Below are 12,396 nucleotides of genomic sequence, written 5' to 3' on the forward strand. Positions count from 1 at the left end.
CTTCTAGACATCATATATCAGCATCTCTCAGAGAATCTTGAATCTCTTATCTCTCTTACTGATCACAATCATCTAGAGAATTGAGCTATTGAAAATGAACTGCTTTTCTATCAGAATCACATTGTAGTCTCTGAACATCTTCTTACAAAGTAACTTCTTCTAGAACACTTTCATGATACTCTCACTACTGGTCACTCTGATTCCTGTGCCCCGGTGGCCGAATGGTTAATGCGGCCACCTGGTAGCACCTTGGCGTGGGAAACCAAGGTGCGTGGGTTCGAAACCTGCAGGGGATACATTAAATCCGGAACTCAAGCACCTCAGGTTCCTAATAAATACAGAGGTGTACAAATCGCTTCAATGAATCGCTCTATGTTCCTGGGCTGAGAAGTTATTATCGCATGTATCTAATTGTCACTCCTTTGTATTTTCCTATGTTCTTGTTATCTTGGCGTGGTCTCAACACCTGTATTTCCTCCTGTATAATCAACACTTGACCTGTATTTAACATCACACAAGGACTCATCATAAGCTCCGCTTGCATATGAGTATAATAGAAGAATAATAATAATAATAATAACTCTGATTCCTGTTAAACATACAGCCTAATTCAACACTGGTTCTATTGATCTCACATGTATCAAGAAATTGATGAATATTGTAAGAGATGTGAGACATGCAAGCATGCAAAACCTATATCACATTACACATACAATAAGCTAACATCAGTTCTCATTTCAAATGCTAACTGATATACAGTCACACTTAACTTTATCATTAATCTTTCTAAATCACTCTGCACAGTAATAGAAGTCATCTTTGATATCATTCTAATTATTATCTGCAAATAGTCAAAGAGATCATACTATATATCTATAGTTATCAATATTACTTCAGAGACACTCACTCATCTTTTCATCAATAATATAGTTCATCTACATAACATGTCTGCTATTCTCATCTCAGATAGAGATCACCTATTCATCTCAGAATTTTAACAAACTCTCTCACAAACTCTGAGCACAGATCACAGACTTTCAACAGTATATTATTCACAGACTAATGAATAAACAGAAAGACAGAACTGAGAGTTAGAAATCTATATTCATCTTTATATAGACTATCTTTAAACAAACTGAGTGAATCTCCTAGCTTTTACAGAGTTTGTATACAGTAATTCAGTTCATTCAGTACTAAATATCACACTCTTTTTCATAAATCTAGAACATCATTCATCACTGCTGACTATACCTGACTTCTCAGTCTCAGAATTGAATCACTCAGGCATCAAATGCCACGCGGTACTAATCAGAGAAGCTCAAGAAGAGGCTTACTTTCATCTACTACATATCTAAGATCTCATGACTTACTATATCTGTGACAATTCTCAAGAATTCAAAGAAGAAGATCTAGTCTTTCTCAATGATAAAAATATAAAAATAAGACATCTCAATAAGAAGTTAAATCATAAGTTTCTAGAATTCTTCACAGTGTAAAAATGTATTGACACTTAAGTCTACAAACTATCACTATTCTCATCATACTATATATATGATGTTTTTCATATCTTTCTTCTAGAATCTCACAGAGTCACAGAAATCAATAACAATCACATACTCTCAGAGATCATTCACTCAGAGATAGACAATGCAGATGAAGACTATAACATTGATGAGATTCTAGATATGAAACTTACAAGAGAAAACAAAGTCAAGTTTCTCATACACTGACTTGAAAAAGAATCTCAGTTCAATGAGTGAATGAACTCTGCTCATCTCATCAATGCTCAACCACATATAGAGATCTTCTACAAGTACTACTCATATCAGCTGCAGTCTCTCTCACTCAGTAACATCATTCTCAGCATGTCAGCTGAAACAATTAATTAAGCAGGTATACTTCTTTCATTTCAAGTTCAATATTATAAGTCACAATAATATTAACACAGTAATCTAATACAACAATCAGCACTGAATCTAGGGCAGAGCTTGTCCTGCTAGCATATAATTCTAATACATAGTAGAGCTGAGAGTTCTCACTACTGCAACCTCTAGAACAGAGCATGTTCTGCTAGAAACTTCAGAGCAGAGCTTGTCTCACTGACTATGACTAGAGCAGGGCTTATCTCACTAGCAATGAATTCCCACCAGCTGTAACTAGGGCAGGGCTCATCTCACTAGCAATGAATCACAAATATTAATGTATCACATATGTATGTATTTTTAACCACAGAAGGAAGGACCCGCGGTGAAGATGAGAAGACAGAATATAAGAATCTTAGGGCATAGGGCATGGTCAGGTGACCCACACAAGCCTCACCACCTCATATTCACTCACTACTCATCTCTAGCTTAGATAGCTTCTTCCTCTTCTTCTTCTTCAAGATTCAGTTCCAATATGATCTAGTATACTGCTGCTATCCACCCTGGTAAAGTTAATCTTCATCCCGTAACACGACCTCCGCGAAAACCCTGTCCATCTTTGATGTTCCAAAACACCAACGCCAAGTCCCACCCTCGTACCGCCCTTCTCAATCTGGCCCATCCTCAGCAGAAAAATACAAAAAGATATCTCAGCAATAATATTAAGCACATAATCAACAGCCACTTCTGAAGTGCAACCTCCGCGGTCTGTCCTCAGTGTATCTAGACATCAATGCTGAGTCTCACCCTCATACCACTTCTCTCAATCTGGCTCATTCTCAACAGAAAAGTACAAAAAGATACCTCAGCAACTGTACTTGATACATAATCGGCAGACACAACAACTATAAAATCAGTATATTTCAAGGTCTGACTGAGCCTTTGATCCCTGCACAGTGAGATATATTAAATCTAGTTTTAATACCTCAATATTCAATAGATTCTGCAAGGGATTGAGAACAGCAACACTAGATTTCTATTGAATTTGAGAATTAACTCTATATTAATATAATCATTGACAAAGTCTTCTATTTTAAGATATAAATAACCAGTTCCTCTACATTCTGCTAGCAATATTTATATTATTATATAGAAACAGACTTATATTCTCTATAATATCAAGACTCTGAAGAGGAAAAGTCTTGATAGAGAGTATACAGTAGTGTATATCTTAGCAGTTTCTATCTCATTCTTCTGCAGCAGTTAATGCAAAAAAAAAAAAAAGATCTTAGAAATAGTTTTTTACTTCTCTTGAAAAGGTAAGGTGTTTTTCTCTGAGTTTTACACAATATTCTTACAAAGAATTAAAAACAGAGTTGTTTTCTGTCATAATTTCATATTCTTTTAAGTAAGAATTACTTTTTCAGTGACTGAAGAGCTTTTATTCATACTTAATTCTTTTTTACACTCTTTATTAACTGATTTGAGTTGCATACTTGTTGTGTGAGAAGAATTGAATGATTTAGAATAAAATTGAATAGTTTTGTGACGTGCTTCCGCTCTCTATTCAAGTCAATTCTCTATTCAGCTCTAGCTTCTGCTTCATCTCTTACTGTTTTCTGAAGCTTCTGCTTCTATCTTCTCTCTCTGCTCTTTTCTTCATATGCGATTGCTTCTTCTATAAGAGCTTTCACTTCTTCTCTACAGAGTCTTCATTCTTTTCTTCATATGTGATCACTTCTTCTATGAGAGCATTTACTTCTTCTCTACAGAGTCTCTGTTCTTCTCTTCATAGATAATCACTTCTTCTACAAGAGCTAATCTCTATAGAACAATCACTGTATATATAAGAGTGTACACTCATCTCTCATCTTTAAGAGAATAAGACAAGTTTTTACCCTTATATCTGACTCTATATAGCAGTGTACACTACAATTTGATAGCATGTCTTATTAAGAATCAAGTTCTTCTAGCCTCTTTAACTTTTACTCTGTTCTCAATATATGTAGTACTGATGATTGAACTGAGCTGTGAATACTGAGAATTGACTAGTCAGTAATCAGTCTGATTAGTTACTCTATCTTCTTTCAATGCTGCAGCTAGTGATTGATCTGACCTGCAGTTATTTGAATCTATCTCATTTAATACTACAGCTGATAATAGGTCTGACTAATGATTATTTGAGCATCTTTCACTTCAGAACATCATAGCACTAGTGATCAGTCTAGAATGTGATCACAGTTGCAGTAAACTCATCTTCACATTCTTATACAACTTTGTCAGCCCTGTCACAATAATGAAGCAGAATGAACAAATCACTCAGAGTAGCTTCTATCAGTCACTCTCTTCTGCTGAACTGAATAAGCTCATCAGTGAAATCAAATGATTCACTCAAGAATTCACTGATGAACCTGACTCAGGACAAACTTACTCACAAGCAATAACTGAAAAGCATGCTATTATGATTGCAGAAGTCTGATGAAACACAGACAGACAGTATAAGAGTATCAAAAGTCAAGTGATACTGTACAATCATATCAAAGCAGAAGACATTCTTGTGAGTGTATCAGTCAGGTGTTATAACAATATAAAAACAGCTCTTAACTTCACTCTGATAGTGAAATAAAAGAATGTCATTGATCTCTGATTACAGGTCTTTCACACAGATATCACAAAGAATACTAAGAAGAGAGATTTGATAGCCTTAAGCTTTCATAAATTCAATCATCAGAACCGCGCTCCTTCTGATGAAGCAGTAATACTAGATATAATTGAGAAGTTAGAATAGCTAGAAGCCTGACTGGCCTGATAAGAGAGTGAGCTCAATGAATATAAACATCAGCTTGATCAGTAAAAGAAGCAGTTGAATGAGTGTACTGCTCTTGTTGATGAATATGTCAGCAAACTTCAAGAGAATCTTAAACAATTGACAGATGAAAGAAGCAGATTGACAGAAGTGTGAAATAGCTTTCATGCTGAGGAAGTCACACTCATCACTCAAAGATAGAAGCTGAACTGTTGTCAGCAGACAGATTATTCAGCTCAGATTAACAGAACAGATGTTAAAGCTGATGATTCTCTCAATGAGTCTGCACAGCAATTAGATGTCTTCTTTGAGAAAGGCTTCAAATCATCTTCTAGAACCTGATAAATGCTGACAATTTCATGAGAATCATGTGATGCTGAAGGCAGAATGCACTGTTATAATCTAATAAGAGACAGGATTAATTTCCTCAGAGAAGCTGACACTGCGCATTTTACTTATGACTCAGAGAGAAATCAGATGTGCAGAGATCAGATACTCACTCATAACAATCTTGATCTTTCACTTGATAGTGAACTCTGTTCATCTGTATGAAGTGATGATAGATCAGCAAGATTACAGGCTGATAATATCATGCTATTCAACTCAGTGAAAACAGATATAATAATGTTTATCAGTTACTTGAAATTCATTGTCATACAGGAGAGAGATGACACAGTTCTTCACATGTTTTCTCTATATCTGAAGAATCAGGCATTGAAATGGTATAACAGTCTGTCTATTGAAATGAGAAAGAATATGAATGTCTCCCTCTCTATTATTATCAATGAGTTAAAACACGAGTTTCAGCTATCAGAAGAAGAAGCTTGAATGAAAGCTCAGACTCTGCATTTTTCCTTTAAGAAGTCAGATGAACTGTCTCTGATATTATACATTTCATAGAAGATTAACTTACTGCAAGCTGCTGCAATCTCTGATCTCATTATAATAAAGAGACTCTTGTGAGAGAATTTAGAGTTCAATCTTTTCTTAATCACACTGCTTGTTCTCACTGAACAATTGAATGACTTCTAATAATGAATTAAAGATAATGAGTTAGCTGCCTGATGCATCTGAACTGATCAGAAGACTCAATTCACTGACTACATGTGTAGTTCCAGACATTTTGAACAGAATAATAATCATCATCTGTATCACATCTCTCTGTTCAAGCAGACAGAAGCTACAAAGCTATCTGTGTCTATCACAGAGATGACAGTGATTTTCACAAGTGTCTTCACAATGAGTAAGTTACTGATTCAGTGTATAACAGAAGAAGGAAGACTGTCAGTGCCTGTAGCAGAGTGCTACATCTGTGAAGACTCTCATTACATTAATCACTGCCTTAAAAAAGAGGAGAACAGCAATCATTCAGTGAATCAAGTCAAACTGAAGAGTATTAGAGAAGATGACAATAAGCTGCTGAATCTAGATCTCAGTCTAGATTCTGACAGTGAGTTGAAAAAATAATCAGTGAGATAGATACTGAGAGACTCATCTCATCTACAGACATTTTCTCAGATGATTATCAGAACATCTTTAATGCTGACATATATACAGTTACAGTGTGTGATATCTCTATAAGTGATCAAGAATACATTAGTGAACTACAGTATTTGTCTTACATCTTTCTCATCATTTCTGTTATTACATCACAAGGTGATCTCTCTGTTTACATGAATACAGATGCGGGTATATCACTTATTGACATAATAATAGCAAACCTATTCTTTCTTCATTGTTGACTGGCCTCTATGCTGCATGATCAACATGTGAACATTCAAGAAGTTGGCTCAGAAGCTGATGAATCAAACCTATTCATAACAACAGATCTTATCTTGAGAGTAGATGATGATTCTCTTTTCATTGTTGAAGACAAATTCCACTTAGTGTGATATCTCAGATGTAATATAATCATAGCTAATGATGTATTATTATTAGTGAAAGCAACTATCAATGTTCACAGTGAACTTGTTACATTTCACAGAAGATATTTCATAAATATCAAGATCATCAGAGACACTATCCACGCGGGTAGATGCCTGTCAAACTCACAGCTGCTCTGATAGCAGAAGAAGATTGTTATTTATACTGCTAATGCTGATATCATTCATCATTCTGACTGAGAAGAATCTCTGTTTTCTATCTCATACATTGAATTACATTTGACAGATGCAGAAGATCAGAATAATTCACTTCAAATTTCCACAGCAGACACTCTCACTGAGTGAGTTCAAGCAGACATATCAGATCACTGAGTAGCAGAAGACTGAGCAGTCATTCAAATGATCATTGACTGACATCACAAACTATTTAGCTTCAGCCTAGGCTTATTTTCAGATGATATTAAGATACTACTGTGATTCATTGATGAGAGCAACTTTTTCAGCCTGAAACAGAGACTCTATTCTCTGTCTTGAAGAGATCACAAAGTCACTGATCAGATTCTGAACCCACTTCTGTAAGATAGAAGAATTGAATGTGTTTTCCTTGAAGACAGAAATCTCATTGCTTCACTCACCTTTGTGATCTGACTTAGAAGAAAGCTGAGAGTGATGATTGATTTGTAAAAAGTAAACACATACTTACTTCTCAATGCATATTCTCTATTAATACAATAAGATGTATTGCAATCACTCAGCAGTTCTATAGTATTCTTATTCATGAATATCTGTCAAGACTTCTTTCAATAAGCAATTGAACAGAATGATCATTTCAAAATCATATTCATGATTCTGCACTGAGATCTTGAACATTTTACAGTTATCACAATGAGATTGACAACCTTGCCTGAGTTCTTTCAACAGTGTATGAAGAAGATTCTAGTGAAATTTCTATGATAATTCATATTAGTCTATGTAGATGACATCATCATCTTCTCTCACTCACTGAATGAATATTTTCATTATATACAGCAAGTCTTCACAGCTCTTGAGATATCTGAGATAACAATGTCATTAACTAAATATCATTTCATGTATCTCTCAGTGTGTTTGCTGAGTCATCATATCAGCTGACTAGACATATCTACTCAAGAAGAGAAAGTAGCTGCTATTACTAATCTAGTCTTCTCTATAACACTTGAAGAACTAGAAGGAATCATCAGCCTCTTCAATTATTATCATAATTTTGTCAGTTTTTATGCAGATCAGATGAAAGCATTAGAGACTCTCAAGATCAAGTTACTGTATAACAGTTTAAAAACAGATCAGAAAAGAGCATCATACACAGCTAAGATCAAGTTAATGAGATTTGAGAACTCACTGCAGTTTCACACTCTGCTCACAGAAGTCAGACATTCATTTGATATGATAAAGCAAGCCTTGATGAATGCCCTCACCTGAACATATTCTGACTTTAAATGTCTCTTCATATTGTACGTGAACATCAGTAAGCAAAGAGATATTGAAGTAGTTCTACATCAAGTCAGAATGAATAATATTGAAAGACCTGTTCTATTTCTCTCTCACTGATTAAGCACAGCTGAAAAGCACTACTGAATAACTGAATTGAAGTGTCTTAAACTCATATAAGCTCTGCAGAAATTATCACAGTATTTAGACAGTAAGTTTACAGTTATCACAGATCATATTACTCTTATATCTGCTTTTCAGTCACTGATAATAGATCATTGTAGCAACTGACTGATGAATTAAGCCTTAGTTCTAAGCTCATATCTCTCACAGATGACAATCTGCTATCACAAGAGTGTCATACATACTAATACTGACACTCTATTCAGGTTGTACTGTCTAGATAATGATTCAGAAGAGATTTTCTCTGAAGAGCAGAAAAAAATTTATCAAGTCATCATCAATCAGATAGACAGACTGATGACACACATATCTTCAGTGAAGATATGTATGATTTTAATTACAGTAATAGAGCTTGCTGATGAATTCAAAAAGTAACTATACTGAGATATTCTTCATGACTCAGCATTGAGAAAGATCTTTCACAAGGTCAGTCAGAAAGAATAATACCAGTCATTTACAGTGTAGAACAGGCTATTGTTCTTCAAAGAATTGCATCTCTGTATTCTCAAATCACTGGTATGAGACATCATCTGTATGTGTCACAATGCAGCAGGTCACCCTGGTCTTCATTGAATGAAAAACCTTATTCATCAGTCCTTCTTTCTTTTCCATGTCTGAAAGAGAATCCTGAACCATCTATTACAATATCTCAATTATCAACTAGTTAAACTGCTGAATCACTTGTCAGGGAGCAAATTACACCTCATCTCACTCTTAAAACAACTGTTTAAAGTTCTTTCAATTGATTTTATTACAGAATTATCTATGAGTGATAATCATGACACTATATTGACAGTCACAGATAAATTTTTGAAAGCAGTAATTCTAATTACAGAACAGGAACAATGAGATGCTTCATGATAAGTGAAAGACTTCTATAAGAAGATGATCTGCTGCTGATAACTCTCACTGATGATTATTTCAGATAGAGATCTCAAATTTACATCACAATTTTAAAAGTCAGTTCTTCAACTCATGAGAATTAAGACATGAATGACAACTGTCTACAATTCTCACTCAAATGATCAAAGTGAGTGAATCAATCTCATAGTTGAAGTCACATTATGAACACTTCTTATAGATAAATATGAAGCAAATTGAACTGCTCTGCTTGAATAAGTGAAAAGAGTATTAAACTCAGTAGCTGCACAGTCAGCAATGATCTCTCTCTTTGAATTACTCACAGGTGTAAAGTCTAGATGACTGTCATTGAACAATGAGAAAGCTCTGCTAGATGTAGCTGAGTTCATTGCTGTATAAGATGCAATATGACAAGATATTCTTGACTTATACACTCTGATAAAAGCTAGAATGACTGAGTTCTTTGACTGATCTCATTTTCAATCAACTATTCAGATTGATGATTGAGTCTTCTTGAACCTCACTCAAAAAGCTCAAAAGAGCTATATATTAAAAGAAATATTCAAGCTATCACTCTTACAGATAGGCTTATTTCACATTCTTCAGAAAGTATCAGATGCTGCATTTTAATTGAAACTGTCAGCTGATTGATAAATGTACTCAGTAATCTTCATTATTCATCTGAAAAAGATTATATTAATAGAAGCAGATATGAAGCACTTATCATCAGAATCAGTACTTGTTGATGATCAGTCATAATTTGAAGTTAAAAATATCATAAGAAAGCACACAGAGAATGACAAGACTTATCTTCAGATTAAGTGAAAGAGATATGAAGATCTGATCTGAGAGTCTCTTGAAGTTATTACATAAGATATCTCACACCTGATCAAGGTCTTCATGATCAAGAAGTCTCACAGTCAGCTGAGTAAACAATAGAAAGAAAAGTAAAATAGAGACAGAGTGAAAGAAAGAAAGAAAATGTATTACAATCTAATTTTAGCTATTGAATGAGAAAACAAAGAAAATAAGAAAATCATCATCTTTCACTCTTTTCATCATTTCATCTCATCTCTTCTTATCAATCATCTTCAAGCTCTTCCTGCAGCTTGACCTCCTGCTCAGTGAGATATATGTTTCAAAATGCAACATTCACCGACAATCTCTTATTCACAAGATCACTGAAACACACTTCACTGAGTAACTTAAAGAAATGATTATTAGTCACAGTATTCTTCACAGCTGAAATCACATTGACAAACTCAGCTATCTTATTCAGTTTCTTTCACACAGCCTGAACAGTGTTCAGATTATACTTGTCAAGATTAGACAGCTGTCTCAGCATCTTCAGATCTTGAGCTCTACAATTGACTGTACAGCCTTTAGAAGACAGAATCAACAACTGTCATATATCACTCATCTTAGTCTCATTGATCATCTTAGCAGAAGTTGAACAGCTTGTCTTCATCTCATCACTTATCTTCACAGGTGTTGAGATGCCTCACTTACTGATTTGAACATGTTTTGAGAGTTTCAGTGCAATCAGACTCAACACCTTGTACTTGAAAGATGTAGACATTTTCTTCATTAAAACTATAGTCAAATCATCCTTCTTCTCTGTATCACTGATCTCAATGATGTTATCAACATTCATCTTCTCAGTCACAGTCTTTTCAAATCCAGGCACACTCTCTTTAAACAGCAAGTTATTTATGTTTCATCTGAGTTTATACTGACTACAGCAATTTAAAGAGCAGTGAAATCTCTTATTTTCTCACTGATAGTTGATGTAAGCATTATATTCTTATCACATCTGTTTATCATCTGCAGAGATAATCACATATTTCTTGAATCACTCCTGGCCCTTCGCGCAACACTGACACAACATAGAAGCTATTTCCTCACAGATCTGCAGAATAATAATATTCTGATTAGCAGAATTCTTAGAATTGATGATCTGTGAAGTGATTAACTCATCATTATTCATTCATCAGTGCAACTTTCACTTAGCAGATAACTGTCTCAAATCTTTAATCAATTGCTGACTGAGTAAAACAAAAAATTCATAATTAATAAATGATATCTTCTCACTACATTCTATAAGTCTTTTAATGATCAAGATGGCATCTGCAAGCTCCTTCACAGTCAGATCTCACATGATTGACACACTCAGGCAAGCGAGCTTGTCATTTTACTAGAAGTGCAAGTTGATCTTGTCATTGTAATACAGGCATCTTATATATATCATGTTATACAGTCAAGACACCTGATCACTCTCAACATTCTTCTTTCACTCTGACTTCTTCAAAACATTATCACTCAGAGTCTTATATTACTTCTGACTAGCTCTTCAGCACTTCTTACTCTCTTTCATCAGTAACAGTTCTTCAGTATCTGTATCTGTCTATTCAGCTCTCACTTTCAGTTCTACTTACAGCTCTTCATCATCAGCTGCTTCTGCAGCAGTCTTCTGACTCTCTTCTCTCTCATTCATCTCAATATCTTCTTCTGAAAATCAGTGTGTGAACAGTTATGACTTTTTCAAATAAGTAAACAGTGTTATAAGCTTTCACATCACAGTCTTAGATTCTTCTTGACTCTTCAAGCTTCTATCATACAATTCATCTGTTAACTCTTCTGCAGCAGCATCATGCAGCCTAGCTGAGTGATGACAAGATATCACTGTTTTTTCTTTATCTTGATCTTTGATCACTTCATATATGAAAAGATAAGTTAATAGTGTCAGAAGCTCATCTATTCAGAATTCTAACTCTTCATCTTCATCATTTTCTTTCATCTCATTCTCATCTGTCTTCTCTTTATTAGTCTTCTCACCTGTCTTCTCTTCTCTATCACTTATATGAAGAAGAACATCACACTTCTTCTGACTTAATGACTGAAATAATTTCTCTAAGACTAAGACCTTTTTCATCATGCTCACTGTGCCTGTCTTTGCGGCTGTCAACTTCTTCTTGAGACTCATTGTTTTCATGATCTAATCTTTTATATGTCACAATTTTCACTAATTCTGCTATGTTAAATTTTAGCGAGATGTGTGAGAAATAAGAGAAGAATAAGAAGAAAGTGATTGTGATATATATATTAATGCAATCATTTATCTACACTGATCTCTATCACTCACAGAATCTTTCTCTTATCACAATGAAACTTTCATCCTTATCTATCTCATCAAAGAACTCTTTCTCATTCAAGCTTCTTGTAAATTTCTTTACAATTTCTTTCTTTTCTTACAGCTGTTTTTAAGATTAAAGAACTACTGTCTCTTTCTTATCATTTCTTTTCAAGTCATTCTTACATCTTTTACTCTTTGTAG

At 34.5% G+C, this 12,396-nt stretch overlaps 1 protein-coding gene and 1 pseudogene across 2 annotated transcripts; one reads left to right on the top strand and one right to left on the bottom strand.

The window, feature by feature from the left end:
* The first annotated feature begins 207 nt into the window (after window positions 1-207).
* Window positions 208-296, top strand: BDCG_16867 (annotated as a pseudogene). The gene has a single exon. The product of its transcript is annotated as a tRNA-OTHER (tRNA).
* A 10,659-nt stretch (window positions 297-10,955) lies between these two features.
* Window positions 10,956-12,045, bottom strand: BDCG_16868 (uncharacterized protein; the record flags this gene model as incomplete). Its single annotated transcript, XM_045426053.1, has 3 exons — window positions 10,956-10,971; window positions 11,498-11,570; window positions 11,898-12,045. The coding sequence occupies 3 exons, from the start codon at window positions 12,043-12,045 to the stop codon at window positions 10,956-10,958; spliced, it is 237 nt and encodes a 78-aa protein (XP_045280760.1).
* Window positions 12,046-12,396: the final 351 nt, after the last annotated feature.

This window comes from Blastomyces dermatitidis, assembly GCF_000003525.1.
Source record: "Blastomyces dermatitidis ER-3 genomic scaffold supercont1.4, whole genome shotgun sequence".
NCBI classification, from domain to species: Eukaryota; Fungi; Ascomycota; class Eurotiomycetes; order Onygenales; family Ajellomycetaceae; genus Blastomyces; species Blastomyces dermatitidis.